At 38.9% G+C, this 22706-nt stretch overlaps 1 protein-coding gene across 2 annotated transcripts in view; it reads left to right on the top strand.

Annotated features, from left to right (window-relative positions):
- The first annotated feature begins 232 nt into the window (after positions 1–232).
- The window catches only part of ARFGEF1 (ARF guanine nucleotide exchange factor 1), a 93992-nt gene continuing 71518 nt past the window's right edge, over positions 233–22706 (top strand). The window contains exon 1 of one of the 2 annotated variants that reach the window (XM_065830340.2): positions 233–1242. In XM_065830340.2, coding sequence (XP_065686412.1) covers positions 1119–1242 — 124 coding nt within the window. In that variant the 5' untranslated portion in view covers positions 233–1118. The remainder of the gene's footprint in view (positions 1243–22706) is intronic. The other variant, XM_071804038.1, reaches the window with a different exon arrangement.

Raw genomic sequence — 22706 nt, forward strand, 5'->3', positions numbered from 1 at the left:
GAAAGAGCACCCGAGCACCAAGGGCACCGTGAACACGCAAGGCGGACGGGTCCATCACGCCCCGGGCAGGGCCAGCACTGCCCAGGGCAGGCGGCTGCCGCAGCCGCGCCGGACGCCCCTCCCGGGAGGCGCTGCCACCTTGGCGGGAGAGGCGGGGACGGGGCTAAGGCGTGCCGGCGGGGCGGGCACCGCGCTGCCCGGGGAGGACCACGGGGAGCCCGGTCACGTCCTGCACCCTAACGCGCTCCTTCCACGCTCCGCGCCGCAGTGCTGCTCTGCGCTCACTCCTCCCGTGAGGCAGAGCCCCGGGGGCTTCTTGTCAGGGGAGGCCGGGGAAGGGACAGCAGCTGCTCCACAAAGGAACCTCTGCCTCCAGCGAGCTCTCCCTCAGGGACAGGTGGCGCTTCCCGGAGGAGCCTTCCTCCCCTCCTAGTGCTGGTGGCCCGGAAGGGAAGCCCTGCCCCTCCTTCTCCTCAGCCAGCTCCCAGGTGGCAGCGGCCATCTCCGTACCTCCCTCCCCGCTACCTCCCGCCGGGCTGCTCCACCTGTAGCTCGCCCGCGGGGCGGGCAGAAGGCGAGCGCCCCCCCCCGCCCGCCCGGCCGGGGCACGGCCGCCGCTTCCTCCCGCTCCGCAGCCGTGCGGCCGCAGCCTTGACGTCGTTTCCTTCCAACATGGCGAGGGCAGGTTGTTGCTGCAGCCGCTGCTACCGCCGCTACTGCCGCCGCCGCTACTAATGGAGGCGGGTGCGGGCCGGGGACGGCTCAGGGACTGAGCGCGTCGCGGGCGCCGTCCGCGTACACACGCAGCGGGGCGGGGGGTGCCGGAGAAGGAAGGAGAAGGCTTCGTCCTCCCTCAGCCGCGGGGGTTGGCTGTCGCCGCCGCCTGGGCCCACCCCAGTCTCCCCTCGCGGGGAGCCTGCGAGCGGGCGTCGGGACGCCGCGGCCCTCCCTCCCTCCCCGGGAGCCCTTCCCCCGCGCCTGCCTCGGCCCGGCCCTGTGGCCTCGCCGCCTGCCCCGGTCCCTCGCAGCCCTCCCCCGGCGGGAGCGGCCGGTGCCCCGCTCTCCCTTCCCCACCCCACCCCTCTTCCTCCTCCTCCTCTCCCGGCTTGATTGCGCTCATGTATGAAGGGAAGAAGACGAAAAACATGTTCCTGACCCGGGCCCTGGAGAAGATTCTGGCCGACAAGGAGGTGAAGAAGGCGCATCACTCCCAGCTGCGCAAAGCCTGCGAGGTGGCCTTAGGTGAGGCGCAGCCCGGGGTGGGAAGCGGGGGCCGGGTCGCGCTCCTGGGCACCCTTTCCCTATTGCCTGGTGTGCGTTCGTGCCGCGGGCCGGGAGGGGGAAGGGAGAGAGCCGCTTCGGGGCCTCTCTGGGGAAAAGAAGCTGAGGGGGCTGTCCGGAGGGGAAGGGCCGGGGGAGGTGGGGCTGCAGGCTGTGCCGTGGCAGAGGTTTTGGGATAGAGTGGAGGATCTGTTGAGTTGTGTGAGACTCGGGGTCGGGGCGCAGAGGGGCCGAGGCCTATTGTCGCCTGACAGCAAAGCCCCCTGGGCTGAGGGGAGAGCTTTGCCCCCGGCCGAGAGCGGCCCCTCCGCGCACTGCCCTGGCTGACAGGGGCGGTGAGGGCGCTGCGGCGCCCGGCGGGCTCTCCTCCTCCCTGCTCGCAGGATGAATAGGCAGAGAGACGGAGGCACCGAGCTGAGCTGACCTGGAAGCAGACGGCCGGCGGGGAGAGAGCAGGTGACAGGCAGCGGTGAGGGAGGAGGGAGGGACGGGGGGTGGTGGAAAGCGAGAGACAATGACACCAGGCCCCGTCTGGAGCTGGTGGCCCTTTGGAGTCGGGACGCTGTCCTGTAGGGAGGAAGCATAGAGAGGGAGAGGATGGCGCGGGGGATGTGCCAGGGAGAGCTTTATGCGTGTGGAGAAACAGCCTATGGGGAAGGGGGCTCCCTCTGTGTGTGGCAGAGTCCGTGCAGCCACGGAAGGTGCGGGAATATTTCCCAGTTTCGGGCTGAGGAGTGGAGTCTGATTTGTAGTGCAGCTGTGTCAACACCACCTCGTCTAGAAGCCTGATGGAAGTACCGGGGCTGGATAGTGCAAAAACATCCGTAGACATGCAATAACAGGCGGCATAAAAGGAGAGCTTGGGCTTTAGAATTCTGGCGTGATAGGTACAGACAGGGTTTGAACCTCTGTGGCAAGACATTGACGTATTTACTGAGAGACTTCTGGAGAAGGGCCTGCTTTATTTAAATAATACATAAATGGATTATGTCCCTCCCATTCTTGTGTAATTGTTTCTGGGTTTGGAGATAATTATCTTGATTTTGTACAGTAATATTCTCAGTTTAAATGGATTTTTCTGAGGAGATAATATTAAACTGAAACTTGCTTGTTTTAAAAATGAATATAGGTGATTTCAAGCTGTTCTTTCGTCATTCCGTTAATTTGTCTTTTATAATACTTTTCATTTTTTCTTAAATAGAACAATTCTCTTATTGTTTTATTTGTCTGTGAAAGGCCCTGTCAAATGGAGGGGGATAAATGATAGTAGTTCAACTATGTATTTCTTAATAACTGAGATAGATTGGAAAGAGTTTTTTCTTACATTTCTCATTTATCAGTGGAATTATTAATAAGAATCTTATGACTTAGGCAGATGGGATTAAGCTGGTAACCCGTTGGCCTTTCCATTGACTTTAGACTGCATGTTCAAGTTAGAAATAAAAGAGAGAAATGTTTTCTTATTATAAAACTGAATTTATACCCAGCCTGTGTGTTATCCATAGAATTAGACACTGGTCTTAATCTTGTGTTTCTGCTGTACTTTATTTCGGTAGCTTGATCTGTCTTTAGTATCGTCCACCTTCCTCCAAGCATGACTCCATTGTGTTACACAGATTATAAGGCAAGCTCTTTAGACTGTACAGTCTGCATCTTTTATCTTGTCAACTGATTTGTGCAAGGAGACCCGCAAGCGCACATCCTCATGTGTTCTGTGCTACAGCTTCATTGAAACCTTTTCCTGTGGATCCAGTTGCGTGGTTGGGGCTTAAATAAGAAAACGATACGGTGTGTGGGTATAAAAGCCACTGAAGCAGGAAAAGAGAAATATAAAATTGTGTGGATTAGCTGATGTATATGGAAGGGCTTCATGAACTTGAAATATATCAGATGTGATGTTAATTACCATAAAATCTTACTGAAATTTTTTTAGATTGCTGCACAATGAAATACAGTTACACAGTTGGCGATTGTAAATGTAGTATGGTCCATTGTCTGTTTTTGTGTGTGATAGACTCCTAATTCAAAAGTGGCAATATGTAACTCTTGAATAGAGTAGTGCTCATGTCTGACTATAGAAAGCTTTTCAGAGAAATGTGAATATCCTCCTTATTTCATATATGGGGCAACTGGGTGTTTAAGCTGAGCTGTGATTTTCATAGTAAAACTGGAAGTGGGATTTATGTATAGTGCTCTCTCCATCTAGCTCTACTTCATCTGTTGGAGAATAATCTTCAAATGGTTGCTTCTTTGCCATCTTAGGCAAGGGGTACGTACTTCTTATTCTTGAGAAATAGCTTTATTTTAGAGAGCAACAACATGAGTTATAAAACATCAGTAAAATAGTAATTTAGAGTTAAGTTCAAGTTAGAGCTAACTCTGGCAAAGTCTAAAGTTTTATTGGATTTTTAAAAAATGGTTGTTAAATGGTAGCTTTTAAAAGTCATGACAGTAATTACATATCCTCAGGTCTCCATCATGTTTTCTTCAGTCTGAATATTAATTGATTAGTCTTCAGTGAAATTATCTGATGCAATACAACACTCTGCCATTAAGATCTTTTTTTTCCAACTTCATTACTGTAGTAAAATGATGCTTACTGTATAAAACATTCTGACTAGCAGTTGTTACTAATCCAGACTCTCTTTTTTGTTTTTTTTTTTTCTAAGTCGAGTATTTACATTATTTTACATTTTTATACACAATCAGCCACTGTTGAAGTATTTCAGAAACAAGCAAGCAATAACCAGAAATATGGTATTTTTGTATAATAGGCAAACAAAACTGTAGTTTTTAGACTGCAGTTAACAAGCAGTATTTTAAGAGTCTTTAAGAATATCCCTTTTGTCATTTTTAATCCCTACATATTTTCTTACAAAGCTGTGGTATTGCATTTCATTAAGATTGTGCTTCATCTATTTTTGATTTGTGAATTGTGAGGGAGAAAAAATGCAGAACATTCCTGGTGTATGTTACTGTGGCAGTCTGACCTCTGAACAGGTGTTAAGATGAGGTCACTCTAGTATGACCATTTTTCTGGGATATTCAAAGATAAAAAAGCAAAATATGAATTAAATAATGCGATTTGAATTACAGATATTCTTTGATGTTTAACAGGAACAAAAAAAAGCCTGGTACTCACATGCCTTATCTAATGATTCACCAGGTTGTGTCTGGATTAATACAGAATAGCTGACTCTAAGTTTAATGTATTTTTTTAACATAATGTCCTTTTAGAAAGACATTCTTTGTATGTAAAATATTTTACATTTTTTTCTCTACTCTGGTCACCTAATGAAATACAGCTAATTTAGAACTTCATGTCGTTTACTTGCATAGCAGCTACTCTTAATCTGTGTAAGGAGTGAGTTTATCTTTAAAATTGTCTACTTGCAGAGAGCACGAGGCAGCAAGCTGACAGAAGGATTAGATTTAGAGGTTCCCTTCCCAGTCAGTTCCCTGCACTGCTGTTTCTGTATCGCTTTTCAGCCATATTACAGTCTAGGAAACTTTACAATAAACATACTGCATTATGCACAGTCCACAAAAGGTCTTGGGGGGAAAAATATTCATCTAAATATAAAGTCTTTAATAGACTGAACAAAAACTGTCAGTGCTTTGTGTTAAAATCTGGGATTTGTCTGCCTGGACTGGTGGTTTATAGAAGGGCCAAGCTGAGCAAATCAGAATTCCCTGCTTGAATAAAGGCTGCTTAATTAAACTGCAAGTCAGGAGTCAAGCAACACTTCTGTAAAACTCCAAACTGCAAATAATGCAAAATGATATGGATGTGTACCTGGTATGTACTTTATAAAGAAAAGTGTGGATGTACTGCTTGGAATTCTGGAAGTACCGACTGAAGAGGTTTGAAACTTGTTTCTAAAAGGTTCTTCAGTGATCCTTGAATTGCTTAGTCTGTCATGCAAAGATCCTGCTGGACGATGTAGGTCTCGTGAAATGTGAAAGGAACAGCTCCATTCAGATTGTGCTGCCATCACATGCATACATAGGATGGTGAAGGAGCAGGGTATAATTAAGCACTGAATCTTATTTTTTCTCAAAACAGCTAATGTTTGGAGTAGAACTCACCCCAGAGATGGGAAGATTCATCTGTATTTTTACCTATGTATATGTGTAAATGGCCTGGGAAAGTCTCAAGCTGCAAGCGTTTTTCTTTCTTTTTACCCTTCCTAGTTTCATTTTCTCATTTCCTTTGCATATATATATAACTGTTATATTTTTAGAATCAGCTAGGTTAACAATCAATACAGAAATGCGTGTACATGTTGCAAGCGCTGGGTGCATTGAAAAAACCTTCCTAAACCTAGAGTAAACCGTTAAAAATTCATTTTGAAGACCATTATCGTGTTACTCCTCTGGAATTAATTTTACTGTACAAATGTTGGATGAGCTAAATTTCTGTTTGTATTTTTGGATAATGCGGTTCTCAGTCGACTGTCTTCCATCTTTCATCAAAATTAATTGTCCTTTTTTAGAAGTCAAACCCCAGAATTTTTAGAGTCTTTTCTGTGCTGAATACAAAGAGATTGGTATTGTGCCATTGTCTGTTGTCTGCATGTGCTATAGGCATTTATTTTCACAATATACAAGTCACCATTGTCTGTACAGTATTTATTTTCTGGTTTTAATTGTTCTTCTGAAACATGTATTTTAAAGTAAGCAAGCAGGATAAATGGTGATTTTTAATTTTTTTTTTTTTTTTTGCTATTGCAAACCAAGATTTATTAAAACAGAAAAACCAAAAACCAAAAAAAAAAAACCAACCTGAAGGTTGCAGCAGCATTTCCCTCCTCTTTGCTCGCTTTGCTGAACTTTGACTTTACCTAGCAGGGTTTCAGTGCAGTTAAGATTTCATCTTGTTTTGCAAAGATCATGGAATCATTTTGGTTGGAAGAGACCCTCAGAATCATCGAGTCCAATCATGAAGATGTAAAACTTGACTTGATAACAGTAAGATTTGGTTGGCCCTGTGAACTGCTTTCCAGGTTGCCTTCTGCATTGGAGGTATGAAGTGTCATATATGTCAGATTTATGGAGCTAATTTAAGAGAAGCTGTGTATAGTAGGAATTTTTATTTTTTAAATGTAATAAGTTATTGGCTGTGTAGAATGGCAACATTGATGAGCTTTAGTATCCCTTGAGAAAGGGGGTGGTTGGCAGGGTGCACATCTAAACACTTTTGTAGAAAAGTGTGTAGTATTTAGGTTTGAAAAATGTTAATGGAGAATGGATATCAAATATTTGCTTTTTTTCTTGAAAGGAAGAAAAAACTTTTTTTATCAGGTGGAACTTTGACTTTATCCTGAAACATGTCCTTGCTGAAAGCTTTACATATTTTGAAAGTTTTAACATTGATTTTCAGTATTTTTAAAAATCTAATCTTGAAAGACTTCAAGACATCTTCGTGACACAAGGCAGCTTTTAAATACCTTTGTTCTGCTGTGTATGCTAGAGCACTAATTGTTAGGCTGACGCTTAAAATGAGAAGTTGTTACCTTGTGACCAGAGTGCATTTATGTCTTATAATGAAATATCTTTACTGTTTTGTGGGTTTTTGTTCTGGTTGATCGTTTTCTCTACCCTCTTCCAGTTTATTGTTCCTCTCATTGTTAACTTTTTCTCTCTTCTTATCTCCACTTAACCATTGTTTCATTTTTTTCAGGATAACAACAGTATCCATTCTTAAGTGTTTTCTTCATATACAATTGAAAATAGATTGGCTTGGCCACTGATGTCAGATGTACATTCTAGACCTTCTCTGGAGTCTTTCAGAGAATAGCAGATATTGAGCTAGCATGTTGGTAATATGTTGATAAATATGCTAACTTGTTTAGTTGTCAGGGAGAATTATCACATGGGTGTTTATGGAGAAGGAAGCATCAACCAGTGATGGTCTAGTCATTCCCTCTGCCCTGTTCTTGGCGGAACTCCTAGCTGAAATCATGGACTCACAAAGCCTTCTTTGGTGGCATCTACCTGTCAGTTTTGGGCTTTTTGTTGGTGTGGATATTTTTATCGAGTTGCTGATTAGTTACTACTTCAAAGCAAACAGAGGCTGCCAGGAGCCTGGGAAGCACGACCAGCAAACTTGCATGTGCCTCTCATTCAGTTCTGTGACAGGCACTGGTAGCTCAGTGACTCAAATAAGCAGGGGGAAGGGAGTTTCATGTTTTTCTGCATCAAGCCAGAGAGCTTTCCTGTGTGATGTGTAAATTGGTGGTTTGACAGGAGAAAATATTTTTTGCAAAGGAAGGACAGCTACGGCCAGTGGAGCATCAAAGGCTGAAGTGACTCGGGAAACAACTCTGCAGATACAGAGGGAGGTATGAAGAAAATAGAACTGAGTAAGAAGCTTGATAGTTTGTATCTGTTAGAGAAGGCAGAACTGTAGTGTGCATGTCTGAAAGCCAAAAGTATTGTAATTTAACTGTGCTAGTCAATCTGATACAGACCAAGAAATATTCCGTATATAGTTTGCAGTTATCACTGTGTCCTTTTGATGAGTAACTAGTAGAAGAAACTGTAGGTTACTGTTAGACAAATCAAACCTTTAAGAACAATCACACACTTACAAAAAGTCTCCAAACAACCAGGGAAAACATAAAATAGTTCTGTGGAATTTTACTGAAAGATAATATTGTACAAGAGCAATTGAACAAATGGTAGCTGGTGTGTTTTGTTTCTGTGAAAACCACCTAGTGTCAGAACTTAAGAAAAACCTACCCGCCCACAAAAAGAAGGAAAAAAAAAAGTATATTTATTATATAGATATATTAATGGAATGTAGGGAAGTGTTAAATAAAAATATCTGTTTTAAGGGAAAAGGTAGATGATACTTGTTATATGGTACGTCCCATTTTGAGTATAAATGTAAAAGATGCTAAAAATAGGCCTGACAAGTTCTAAGAGTTTGAAATACCTGGCAGTACTCCCTTATTGATTTCTAATCAATCTTAGGACACTGAGAAAATTCCAAACAACTGGAAGACATCAGCTACTGTGCCAACATTGTTACAAGGATGAATTGGATGACATAGTGTATTGACTAAATGTTGATCCCAGGCAAGGTAGTGGAGTAGCTGATACATGATGTGAGTGAGAACAGAAGTGCCAGTCAGCAAGGATTTGAGAAAGATTTGTTTATTTATTTATTAAAGTAAGCCCTCTACCAGTTTCAGGTTTTGGAATAGATTGTAAGGCATTTTCCCAACATTTTGGTCTTCTGTAACTCCTGTGTTCTTCAGTTCTTAATTTTACACAATTGGAAGCAAAAACTGCCAAACAGGTAGGAAAGGCTTGATAAAATTTCATTTGAACTGATGAATATTGAGGGTTTTTTTTCCCCCGTTTTTCATGTTGCTTCTTTCTACTGTATCCATGGTCTTAGCTTTTGTGTATTCTTGGTGTTGCAGATTTTGCTTGGCTTTCCTTGCGGGTTTCTGGGTTTGATTTTATTTGGTGTTTTTCTTTAACTTGAAGTTTTACAGTTTACTTTTCAGTGTGGACATATGAGTATTATGGACGGTGAGATTTTAGTTGGGAAGTGGGAGCTTCTGAAAGAACTTGAAGTCTTGAGGAATATGAGGTCTTAATATGATGCTGAAGTCAAGAGCAGCATTGAAGTTTGGGTAGGGAATGTAGAGGTTATACTAACTGTGTAACTGATGCAACATTCAGAGTAATGTTATCCCTGGTTTCAGCAGTGCGTGGGTTTTAGTATCAGTGAGATATGCTTGAAGAGCCATATGAATTAGAGAATGAAAAATATAGCACAAGAATCCTTAATAAGTCTGTTGTTTTTGTTTAGACGCAGCTACAAAAACAGTGGATTGGTTTTATTCTCTGATGTTGCAAATCTTTGTATCATTCATTCTTTTCCAAAACTGTGTTATAATACAAGCAGAAGTTGTTTCAAATATGTCTTACATCTGTCTGTGCTTCTCAAGAGTTTGTGAAAGGCAGTTACACTGGATGCTTTTTCTTAAAGTGCAAAAAGGATGATTCTATTTTGGAAATTCCTTTCTCTTAAATAAAAAAGTCACATTTGATTTTATGGGAATTGTAAGTGAAACTGTGCTTGCACTTTAAAACATTATACCAAGAATCTTGTGTACATAGTGTGTTGTGGAAGTGCTGTTTGTGTGTGTGTGAAACTCAAAAATGACAGAGCTTTCATTTTGAGGGGAATTTCACTTCTTCTGCCTTGATCACCTGTCCTTTTTTTTTTTTTCCTTTCCCTCTTCAGGAATGATGAATCTCAAAAACTTCCTGAAGTGAGTGATCATTGCTGCATTCTGATGGTGTTTATTCTCTGAAGGGGCTACTTGGAGCTTTTCTTTAAGTTGGGATCAAATGTAGTTATTCTCGTGAAGGATTCCAAAGCAGTAATGCATTTGGTTGTGATGTTTGATTTGATTCCCAAAATATCTCAGTTGTTTTAGACTTTTTTTTTCCTCCTATTGTTATTGTTTGTTTTTTTACCTTGAACAAAGAACAATTTTTCAGTAGCATCTCAGCATTTTTATTGTAGATTAAAAAGACTAACCCAAGCCTGAAAAACAGATTTACACTTGACCAATGTTGTGAATGGTAGCCCCTGTCTACTTTGATAAACTCACACAGCTGCCTGTTTTCACCAGCTTACATTCTGTTTTTTGCAGGTATGTTGTTCTTGTTCTGTTGTAGTATTTAATTTTTCTGCTAAACAGGTTTCATTCTAATTGCATTATCTAACCAGCGGTTTTGTCATGCTAGGTTGTTTTTTTTGTCCTTTTTATTTTAGAGTTGTATGTACACTCTGACAGCTTAACTAAATTTTATTACCTGCAGTGAAATGAGACACTTGGATGTTTTCTCTTTGAGATTTAAGACATGACACTTTATTTTCTGTGATTATATGAGAGTCTTTTAGTAAGACATCTACAGCATGATTGCTGATCACCTTTTTTTTATTATTGTGGATTACGGTTTGGAATTTTTTATTTACTTCTCTTTTTTCCCTCTTAAAATTTCTGGTACTCTATGTATCTTGTATGCTAATGTGGTATGAGATTACATGGTTGTTGATGTTACACTATTTAATACTTGTTTTTGTTCAGATGGGTAATGTCTGCTGCCCAGTGCTCTTCAGTCTGTTTTAATTTTGTTTATTTCTTGTGTCAGGAAAAGAATGAAGGTATTTCTAAGATGATTGAAAAAACCCTTAAGATAAGTGGGTTTTGTGTCTGCTCATAAACACAGAGGGAGATAAGTTTAAAAAAGATGATCCATTAATAATGCAAATTCTGCACTCACTATCTGTAGTGCTTGCTGTTCTAGTGATCTTAACAGGTCTTGTAATTCCTTCTTTTCACTTAGAAATAGAAGTATAGTTAGGTTTGTAAATATTTAATGTGAAGAGATTTTAGTCAGTGCCGGATACAGGCGTGTTTTATGGCTTTGTGTTTTTAATTGTCTTAAATGTGGGACTCTTGAGTGTCAATTTGCGTTGCATTTGGTTCTCAGGAATATTTGATGACCAACGTACTTCAGCATTGCAATGTGCAGCTTTGCAGTTTGAGAGAAACTTGGGGGAAGATATTTTTAAACTTTCAAATTGAGATTGAAATGTTGGAGTTTGTTAAAGGTGTTAAATACTATTTTATTATACAGGACTCATCTGTCCACTTGAATAGTATGAGGTACACTTAGAAAGCTTCTGATATGTAAATTAAATATAAGTAGCATGGCACTGGTTTGATTTTTTTTTTTTTTTTTTTTTTTGGCTGGCTTCCTATCATACTTTAATTTTAAAACTGTGCTACTAATTAACGTAGATAGATGCTCTTTCAAATGCAGATGTTTTGTGCAAAGGTGTGGTTCTGTTGCATGTAAAACTAATGCCCTGTGCATGCCTGGCAAGCAACCTTGCATGTTGTAGTGGTGTGTATAAAGCTCTGCATGGTGGTATTGCATGGGCTGAGAGTGCAGCAGCTGGCATAAAATCACAGGGTTTTTTTTCTGCAAATTGGGAAAGCCAGAAAATGCGGAGTCTTAGCTTGCTTCATTTGGCTAATGGACTGTGATGTCTGCAAGAATGCTGTTCTGGATCTTGTGCAGTGGATGAGAAAGTGAATAGGAATAAATTAACCTCTGTTTTCATTATCCTGAAATGGAAATAGAGCTTTATAACTGCAGTAAATAAAATTGCTAGAATAGGACAGCTGCATTTGCATAAAAGTTTGAAAGCTGGATAAAGACTGCCTAAGTGCCTGAGAAGTATGATTAAAATTTTCATCACCTGCAGTGAAATGAGACACTGGATGTTTTCTCTTTATGATTTAAGACATGACACTTTATTTTCTGTGATTATGTGTGCATAATTATGCATATAAATAGATCTCAAATGCTTAGAAATTTTGCTATAAAGAGAAATAGTTTCTCCTTTGAAATTGTCTAACACTGTGGGGAAAATCAACTGATGGTTAGCGATGTTTGGAAGAGCCTTAGTTATGTCTTAGATGCAGAAAGAAAGAGAAACGGGGATAAGTTTGACCTCCATCCCCAAATCTTACGTTGTATGCTTAAGCTCAAGGCAAAATTCTGCGTTCAGATTATTAACATTGCCTTATACATTCAAGGTAAAGCAGCACTTGGGGCCATTCTTTCCTGGTCGCCTCCTTTTCACAAGAAAACAGAAGCTGCTGTGTGTCTCCTTTGTTGCGCTCCAGGCCTTTCAATGATGAACTTGAGGCAGGTGACATGGCACTAAGACGTTTCTTACCTCCACCCTTTGGGTGATTGGTTCATTTACACTTCGGTGTAGGAGTTCACTTTAATAACATTCCCACCCTCCCCTCCAAATAAAAAATCTCCCTTTCCCATGCCCACAACTGCTCTCAGTAACTCAGAGGGTGGGCTGGATCAGGGTGAAACACCCTCACAAGGAGAGGAACATTTTTAAATGTCTGTTTTAAAGAACAATAAAGTTTAATTTTGAGGACCTTTTAAAGCAAAGTTAGAGACTCTTCTGCTATTTATTGCCAATATCTTTAAAATGTGAGGGAAATGTGCAACTTCATAGGTTTATTTTTGTATCCAGCTTGTACCTGTGGCAGTACATACACTAACTCTTAACTTACATAAAAGATTTCTGACGCTGACCTCTGTAGTGGTAGATATGACCAATTTTATATACCAATGACTTAAATAAAATAAATTATAATTTTAAAAAGCCTTGAATAGCACAGATTAGGTGTATTAGATGTAATCAAATAGATTCCCGATGGGCACTAGCTGGTGGTGGAAGATGTTTGCATTTGATCACAAATAGCCAAGGAGTTATACACTTGCTTCTGAAATATGAAGAAGCTTACAGGATTTTAATAACAGTTAGAAAGACCAAGTATCTTTTTGTAACAGAGGTGGTTGTGAAAGTTCTTTGACTGTTGTAGTTTATAACAATGTTTAATTAATCACAAACAAAAAATGTCCTAAAATGGTCTTAATGAACAAATAGGAGGGGCATAGATTTAGTGCAGTATGAAGTGTGATTACTGTTGAATAAAAATTGTGTATACGCGTATCTATATAAACCATTTGTGCGGTCAGTGCAAGTAAACTTTTTCATAATAGTTTATTATGAACTTGTGGATCCAGTAAATACTGAACTGAATACGTTAATTATTTTGTACTCTGCAGCTTTGGTAAGCAATGATAAAAGAAGCACTTCCTTAAAACACAGTGTGCAGCAAAGGTGGAGTTAATATTGTGTAGTGGTGACCTTTCTAAGTAGTCTTTTGCTGATCAGTATCTGAGAAAAGAAAGAGTAGTTTTATGAGTGGTTGTCTTAATTTAAGTAATCTGAACTTTCAAAAATATTTCTTTTGGATGTAAATAAAAGATAGAAGATGGAAAATAAAGTTTTTGTTGTATTAATAATCTAATGCATGTATGCTGTACTGAAGGCAGCCACACTGGAGCTTTCAGAGTACTGTGATACTCATATTCTTTCTTCTTGTGTTCGTTCACACATCTCAGTCTGAGCTGCTTCCTGTATCAGAATCTAATGAAGAAATCAGGACTTTAATAACAGTGTGATCACTTTGAAATCTTCATTTGAAAGATCTTACATCAGGACTTCTGATTCAAAGTTTGAGCTTTCTATTCCAAATATAAATTATAGTTTGAAAATTACAAAGCTGATATGGTTGTAACCTTTTGGGGAGGGCATAGCACAGACATAAAAATAAATTTAAGCCCATATGTTTTTGTTATCCAGAATTTTTTTTTTTCCCTGTCAAATGTGGCTCGATGAATTTTATAGACAATCATTAAATTGTAGTCTCCTGGCTATCTGGCTATCTCCTGGTTTGTATCTGGAAAAGATTATTATTTTCTGTGATTCAGAGCTATGGCAAGAGGGAAGTGGCATAATGCTTTTTCTAATGAGAAGGTTACCAGGAGTATAATTCATATATAGACTTGCATGTGACCATTGAAGCTCTAGTGCTTGAAATGGGTAAGAGTCTTACAGTGTCATGTGTTTTACTTCTTGTTTTTTCATCCCTACTTGCAAATTGCTTTTGAAGTTAATGTAGTGAGTGGGCTACTTAGTGGGAATATGTTTGGTTTTTTTGCCATTTCTCAAGGTATCATGAACTCATAAGGATCTTGTATTTAAGTCTGAAATAAAGCTTAGTATTTTTAACTTCTAAATTGTCTTTTAAACTGCCCATTTTCAAAAGGACAAAAAGTAATTGCAGTCAGATATCTACAGCAAAAATGGAGGTTAAAAATAAAACGTAGATTTTCCCATATTACAAAGGGATCTTTTAATTTGATTCCAGTTGTTCTTAGAACTTCATACTGTTTAAGGGCTTGTTGTCCTCAGCTGCATGTAGTCTTTGACAGTTCACGGGACTGATTGCTTAACAAAAAGGTATACGAAACTTTCTCCTAGACGTCAAAAATTATGAAGCAAATGATTGCCTCTGCCATCAGGATGATAATGAAAAAGCATGAAGTCCCCTTTTTGCAGGAAGTGGGAGGGGTTACCACAAACATTGTTTGATCAGTTTTAACTCTGGGTTGTATTTAAGGTAAAAAAAAAAAAGATTCTAGCAGTCAAAGTAACCACCTACTTTGTAATAAATATGCTCACACGCCTGGCTTAGAATAATCACCATTAAATGCCAGGATTTATTTTATTCTATGAGTCTATTCTGTATGTGTATGACACCTATTTAATATACTGTATGCTTGTGTTCATGGAGGGAATATTAGAGGTGTAGCTTTTTCTTATCTTGAATAAACTGTGAAATTTGAATTACATCAATCTATGTAATAATAGTTTGTTACAATTATGCTTTAAAAAGTATGGTATATGGATGCATCATCATTGCTATGCATGTGTGCTTAGTCCTGAAAAAAAACTTCTAAGAAAAAATAAGGAAGTTTGAAGGGTCACATTACATGACAAATTATTACTGAAGAGGTAGGCTGTGCAAAAAAGTGGATGTGTAGCTTTTGTTCATACAACCAAATGGTATGGAAGCAAGACTGAGAAATATAGTGATGGTCTTGTTCTGTGGCAGCAGCCTGTCCTTGCCAGGATGAATATAAAACATTAGTAAAACATTTATTTCAGTCTTCAGTTGTCGCCAACCAAGCAAATGAGCAAGTAGAACGTAGTAGAAAATAACAGGGTCTCAATAAATAGTTTCATCAGTAGGTAACTATGTCAAAAACAAATGGATCCTTGCTTATATGTGAACGCCGGAAGTCTTTACACATGGTCAGCTGAAGTATCAGTGGTTTTAAACTGAGAATGCTGTTTTAACAAGCCAGGAATGAGGAGGGATAATGTGCGGAAAAGTCTTAATTCCAAAGCATCAATTAGGTAGTTATGGATGTTTAATTTGCTGTGCTTTACAGAAAGCTTAGTCATGTTAGGTAAATAAATCAACTGCATTGACAGCTAACGTGCAATTAAGATGTACTGAGCAGCTCTTGAGTCCTTCTCAAGCACTACCCAGGAGTTGGTTTAAGATGTAGCAATTGAAGAGCTGGTCTGTAATAGTGAGTGTTCTAATTATTCCATGCTCAAACATATGCTCAAATTCAGCTTCATAGTAGTCATGAAAAGGCTCATTAAAGCACATTTTTTTTTCAAAAAGAGTAATACAGGGTTGAGGACACTTTGGAGGGAGCAAAATGCTTAGACCTAATGTGATGATTCGTTGTCGCATGTCTTATCAGTCAGAGTAAGTGTTTACCAGCTATCGATAAAACCTTATGAAAACCCTGTGATAAAGTTGGTATGAACAAATAGCAAAGAAGAGAACACACCCATATCTGTATGGCTAGTAGATGATAATGGTATCACAGAAGCATTAGGGGAATATAAAAGTGTTAAAGGAGACCAAAAAACCATTATTTGCCTTGTTGCTATCTATGGAAGCTGAGGAAATTTCCTATAGTAGAAATATAGGGAATGAGTCAGGAAAAAAAAAATCCTGATTTGAAGTTTAAACCAGAATCCATATTAAATCATAAGAATTAGGAGTTTTTAAAGGGTCTCTAATCTGAAATTGCTGAACTGCTTAACAGAGCACGTAATATTAAAATGTTATTGTCTGCTAACAAAGTAATGGGAGGTACTAAATGTGTGAGTAGTGTTGGTCTTTGTTTTTGTTTTGGAGTTTTTTTGTTTCATTTTGTTTAGTTGTTTTGTTTATATTTTAATTTTATTTTTTCAAAAGTACCAAGGCTATAAGGGATGGAGAAACCTTGAGAACTTCAGGGTGCAAGTCTGATCTGTAGCAAATAATAAAGCTGATAGAGAACAGAATGGATACAAGTGCCACGGTGAGGAAGAATCGTCGCAGGCTTTGCAGAGGGGAAGCTTACCATTACAAATCCGTAAGGCAAAGTCGATGAGTGTGTAGATAGGTGTATGGTAATACAATTTTATAGTAAACCTCAACCAGGTTGCTTACCCAAGGCTCCTGAAGGTACTGAGCTTTCAAGGAGTACATGTTCTGCTTTCCCAACCAAGAGGTATTTCAGTTCTGTAAAGCTTCATGGTGGTCTGGAGTGAATTGTGAGGTGACAAAGGTTGACAAAAGAAAATATTTAAAAGAGTGAAAACAACCTATCAAAGCCCACAGTTGTGGTGTACTGGCCCACTTCTTGACAAATGGCAGAAGTTGAGTGTTGATAAAGGCTTCTATCCATCAAGGGGGGAAGAATTGGAATTATAGTTAATGATTCCATCAAAATATTGATTCCTTTGTCAAAAAGAAAAATACGAAAACAATAGAGAAAAAAGTGAAGCTCTTGCACCACTTTAGAAAAACACCACGTATTTCATGTGTAGTTCTGCTCTCTGTTGCCTCCGAAAGAAACTGTGGGCTTTGAAAGAGATGCATGGGAAGTAAAAAATGATGATTGAAAGCATGGAATGTCTTCCAGAAAAGATCAAGCAGGCTATGCCTCCTGCTCCCTGGAGGGGAAAAAATGAGGAAGATTAATGTAAACGGAGTTGGTAAGATTTTAAGTGGCATGCACATGAAGAAAGAATAATGGATTGTAATTTCTCAAAATGCAGATCTGTATATCTTGTAAAGACCTCAAAAATCCTGCAGCTTGTAATCATATTGATTCCAAAAGTTTAAATGGTTTAAAAAGTGATTAAATGAAAATTTAGCAAGGGTTGTCAAACCAGCAGGAAGAGTCTTTCTGTAGGAAGAGTGTAAGCCACAGATGGCTTGATGCTGGTAGGAGGGGACTGTTGCAGCATTCTTGCCCTGCTTTTATAATCTGCATTTACTTAAGCATATGCTGTTGGCCACTTGTGGAAGCAAAATACAGGCTACGTATCAAGGATTTAAGAAAAAATTGTCTTTCTTGTATCTTTTTGTGCAATACAGTCTGGTGGTTTTAGGTGTGATTTCTGGGTTTGTTCCCCAGTTCTCAAAGTCTGCATGAAATTTATTTAAAAATCTGGGATGGGGCTGCTTTGTTTCTGTTTGCATCTTTGGACACTGATCTGCTTATGTATTTCATGAAACATTCATTGTCTGTCAAGCTTGATGAGTTGCTTTTGTTCTTTCTGTTTGAAATTTATTTTAGTTTAGTTCCATTATGTCTACAGTCTGTGGTGAAACAGCTTTTGAGCTGGCTAATGCAAAAGTTCAGAAATGTTTATGCTAAATTATCTGGTTTTTATTTTACGTATTAAAATGCATGTTTAAGTAAAAAGGAGAAAGAAATTTGTTTTCTTAAGTAAATGAACTATAGCTACTGCATGCAACTCCCTGTCTTGTGATATGAAATGATGATGCAAATACTGGTTTTCTGGGAATGGCATAATGAACTGAAGATACACTAATTCTGGAATCAAACTTTGCATGTAGGTGTAAAAAGCTGTGTTGTATCTGAAGTAGGAAGAACAGAATGCTTGTATAACACAAGGAGAGTTCAACTGCTGAAAAATATGCTGCAGCCTGATTTTCTAAGTAATGTTTGCTTAGGCCTTAAAAATTTCATTCATAGATAACCCAAATACTTAAGTGAAAATATAGTCTTTTTTGTTTGCATGTTTGTAAAAGTTTATGTAAATACAGTGCTTTATGTTTACAACTGTAATACTTTTTGTTAAAATATGAGAGTATTGGTGCTGAGGAAAAATTGAGAAACTGGCTTTGCAACTTAAATTCCTGGTATCTGTCACTTGTTCTTATGTTACTAGGTTGTTGATTCTGTCATTGGAGCATAAATTCTTGAAGAGGGACTCAGCGTAATATACGTAAGGTTAGAGGACTTCGTATATATCACATCTCTTATATTCTTATATTGATCATCTCTCTGCCGGCTTGGGGGATGCTTGGGCAAGTCCTGAAGCATCTCCCAGCTGGGCCCCTGCCGCCGTGTCCTCTGCTGCTGGTGGCGTTCACCACTGGCGCACACGACAGGTCAGGCAGCACATGTGAAAACACGCAGGGTGAAACATTTCACACATCAAACCAAATCCTGCCTTGAATGTGACATCTTCTGTTTCTAGATGTCTTGAATGTTTGGGAGGGTTTTTCAGTTGTCAGTGCAAACAATTGAAAGTGTTAAATAAGTTTTAAAAGAGTTATTCAGATACTTGAGACATTTTCTGTTAAGCCTTTTATTTATCACATTGTTTAGCTGCAAGTGAATACTGAAGAGATATTCTTGTGCAACAGAAGTCTTTTGGAAATGTGTAGAGTCAAGTCATAGAGAAGTCTAGATTGACGGGACCTGTGGAGATCACCTTTTAAAAGCCAGGCCTTAGCTTAGGTTGAGAGCCCTGTCGAGCCGTAGTGTGGGTGAGTCCAGTGAGGCAGACTCTACCACTTATCTTGGTGGCCTGTTCATTTTTTACATATTACAAAAGGTAGTAAATAGGCAGCAGCACATCAGACTGTGCAGAAATTTCTCTCTTGCAGGGATGGATATGGTGAAAGAATCCAGCAATTACACTGCAGGGGATGAGATAATTTTTTACTATCAAGTGTTTTTTTGTTGAGTCAGGCTGCTCATGTTTGCCTGCTTTGAACTTAAAGGTCAGACCTAAAGATGATCTTCAGAAAGAAGTTAATTGTGTCCTTTCACATGAGTTACAAATTGCAGGATTTTGTTCTGGATATATTTAATTTCAGATATGCTTTTTCAGACAGATGGAAATGATTTGATTGAAAACGCTTTCCCTGTTTCAAAGATAATTTTGTGTCTGCAAAATTTGTTTCTGCTACTGTCATCTTTGGCAGAAACTCATACTTTTCCAAGCAGAGTGTGATGGATGTGCTTGAGTTTCTGATCTTAAAAATGCGGGAAACTAACCTAGTCTGTTAAGGAGAGGGAGAAGGCCCAACTTGATATGAAGAGGCACAATGTGTGTTACACAAGCTTGCCTTCTTTGTGAGAAATCATACTACACTTTTTTCATATCTGAGAATTTTCATCAGAAATACATAATCAAGTCTTTTAGTTGCCTGTATTAAAGAGCTTTGATTTTAACTTTTCAAAGTAAAAAAGAATAATCTATGTTGTGTTTGAGTAGGTAAGAGTACTTTTTATGAAACGTTTTTCAGGATGTCTGAAACCAGTGGTAGAGGCTGGAAGTGTATTTGTCTTCTGACTGTTGTTTCAGTCATGACCTGTCTTCTGATTCAAACTATTAGTGAAATGCTTGTGGTGTTTCCTGTGTTGTACTCAGTTAAAACTTCTTCTTCATGTTAGATTAGACCTAGGGAGTAAAAATCACATTATATATGGAGATGTTCTGTGTGTGCACATAGATATGTATAAAAAAAAAAAAAATCAACATTTTTGGGACACATAGTCCTATATTTCTACTTTCTGCTATGAATCTGAAATAGCTATGTTATATTCAGTCCTCAAATGGAGAAATATAAAGATCTAGATCCAAGTTAATTTCTTGAATGTTGCAGAAGAACTGAGACTGCTTTTGACTTCTCTCAGTTTCAGAGGACAACATATCAAGCTGCTGTAGCCAATTAAGAGTGATTGATGATTCATCATCTGTAGAACTAAGCAAACACATTTCACAATCTTAAATAACAGATCTACTGGTTTCCTTGTGGCTTTGAGGAAGTGTAAACCCACCATGCTTGGAGAGTGTCTGCAGTCCTGCTCTTATGTGCAGTACCAGCTGCAGTTCTGCTGGCTGAAGCAAATATTCACTCAAATGAACTAGTGACTAATTGAGAAAATTGATAGAGGACTGGATGGATTGAGTCTCAATATATGCTATTGAGAACTTATGTCTGTCCTGATTTTTTGCTGTTTTCTTTTTGGCGGATATGCTGATAAACTGATGTGTCCCATCAGTTGAATCAGGTAAACGATATAGGGGGGAGGGAGAAGTCCAGTTATCTTACTCAAACTATTCTAGAGAAACCAGAGGAGTTATGTATTATTCCAAACCATAAAACTCTTGTCATCCCTCAAGGCTTACCTTCCCCCCATCCCTTAAATTTGAAACCTAATTCAATTAGTAGATTCCTAATTCTTTCTAGTGAAGTTACAGGAACTTCATGCACATAGAGTGCTTTGTAATGTTGAATTGCAATGACGAAGGGGATGAAAATATAAAGTCTCATTTCTATAAAGAGTTATGATTATTATAATCCCTATATTCTGGAATTTGTAATTGGCAATTTGTTTCTTTTAACTTGTTTTGGGTTACTTAGATGGCAGTCATGATTCTTGGCAAGAATATTTGAAAAATCGATTATTGAAGCAGAAAAGCTCAGGGGTTTTTGTAACCAAAGACTTGCAATACTTTTCTTACTCTAATATGTTGGTATTTTCATGAGAGACAGTTGGTAACAACCTTTTTATACACTGGTCTGTATATTGTATACCATTGCATTCTGTAGGTAAAATTGGGTTTTTTTCTGTAAATTACAGTTATTCTGATCTGAATAATTGTAGTAGATCCTTTGATCAGATTCTTCTAGGGGATCTGTCTTAATGTTGTTGTTTCTCTTCAATGTTTTATCCTCCAGTATTCTTTACTGAAGAAATAAATGACCTGCCTCAACACACATTTTCAGGTTTCCATGTTGAATTTAATTTTCTGTTCTTTCTGTGATTTCAGTCTGTTATAATTAACACCCCATATTTCCCCAGCAGTAGCAGTAATCCTGGCTAAAGCATTTGTTTTCTTCCCTATCCTACCCGTGGCGATGTGGTAAAGCTAGCTAAAAGAACTGATCCATATTTTTTAAAAAATCTTTAAGCTTTAAGTTAAAAACTTCAGCTTTTACTTTCATAATCCAGTGGTATTTTGTTACTTTTCAACTGGTAAGGTCCCTCTGCAAATTTATAGCAGATATGTCCAGACAGTTGTGCTGGCATAATATAGATAGATGATGCAGGAAGGAGGAAAGGGGGATGTTGAGTAGCAAAAATATTTGTGCCATTTAACTCATAGAATAACTATGAGTTTTTCTTGCTGGGAAGTCTGTTCTGTGTAGTAGTTGATTCTCCTGTCTGCATAAGATATCTATGCTGCTTACTTTCTTTAAGCAGCACAAAATGCAAAAAGAAATAAATATATCTGAGTCGTTAGTTTATGCTGTTTTCAAAATGTTGTGCTACCTGCCTCTTTTTTTGGATAACTGTTGCTGTGTTTAAGTGCTGGGGTTGTAGCCTCTAGAATCAGGATTTACACAAGTCACAAGAATTTTGACATGAGAAAGAATGATCAGAAAACACTATACACGTTGTGAATATGAGAAGTAATATAGAGCTGCAGGCTTCCCCCCTTTACCTGATAAAGAAATGTTGTCCTTGCTAAAGTTTATTACAAAAAATACTAATGCCAATGAAACATAGTTGGTAAACTTCATATGGTTTTACAATGTATTTATTCCAGTGCACCTGTGGGCATCCCCTGGAATGGGCAGTTCTGTTCCAGCTCTTTTTTCCTGAAGCATGTGACAACACGAGATGTGGCGGCTCATTATCATGAAGTTCTACAGTGAGTTGAAATGGCTCACTGACCCAATGAAAATGGAGATTATCAAGCTATTGAAAGTTTGTGCCTTGGCAGTGATTGTGTAAGGGGTGTGCAAATAAATACAAAGAGATACATGGAGTAGGAGGAACCACCTTTTTCAGTGATCACCCTCAGTTGGGTTGGATTAAAGCATGTTGGAAAACTGTACCTCTAGGCAAGATCCTTTCTGTTATGTGGTTAGGTGACTACGTATTTGATAAGTAACCAAGTTCCTTGTATACTAACACACCTTTTCAGCAACTTGTGCCGCGAGTTTAGAGTGTGAAACCAATATATGGCTGTAGGGGGAGGAGGTATCAAAAAAGGCTGGAACAAGGTATTTGAAAGATATGCCCTGCTTGATTAAAATATATGTGACTATCCTCTTCTTATAACTGTGTTTAAATGTGTAAATAAAAAGTCTATTTCCATTCTCTGATTTTGATCTAAGCATAAGAAATTTCTTTAAGGGGTGAAAACACAAGTTTGGATACTGCTGGGAGTTTGGTGTACATTTAATAATGGATGGAGACCCATGTAATATTGAGGGGAAGCAGAATGTTTTACTGCCGCAGAAAATGAGCTTTTCAGCCACATGTTAAAATATAAATGCTGCTAATAATGACTACAGTTCAGTTGTCCTTGGCAATGTGTGACCTAAATGTGTGTCAGCTCTTCTTCAGTAAAGCAACTTGACAGTAGTCTCAACTTGGTTGAGCAAGTATAAAGTTTATTACAGAAAATATGGTTGTAACAACCCATTTGATTGAATTATTCTGAATTAATTTTAAGCAGAGTGAGGCCACTAGAATAGTTTCTTCTTTTGAGTAGATTTGCCAGGGGTTCTCAGTTTGAAAATAACACAGCT

This window comes from Patagioenas fasciata, chromosome 2 (assembly GCF_037038585.1).
Source record: "Patagioenas fasciata isolate bPatFas1 chromosome 2, bPatFas1.hap1, whole genome shotgun sequence".
Classification (NCBI taxonomy): Eukaryota; Metazoa; Chordata; class Aves; order Columbiformes; family Columbidae; genus Patagioenas; species Patagioenas fasciata.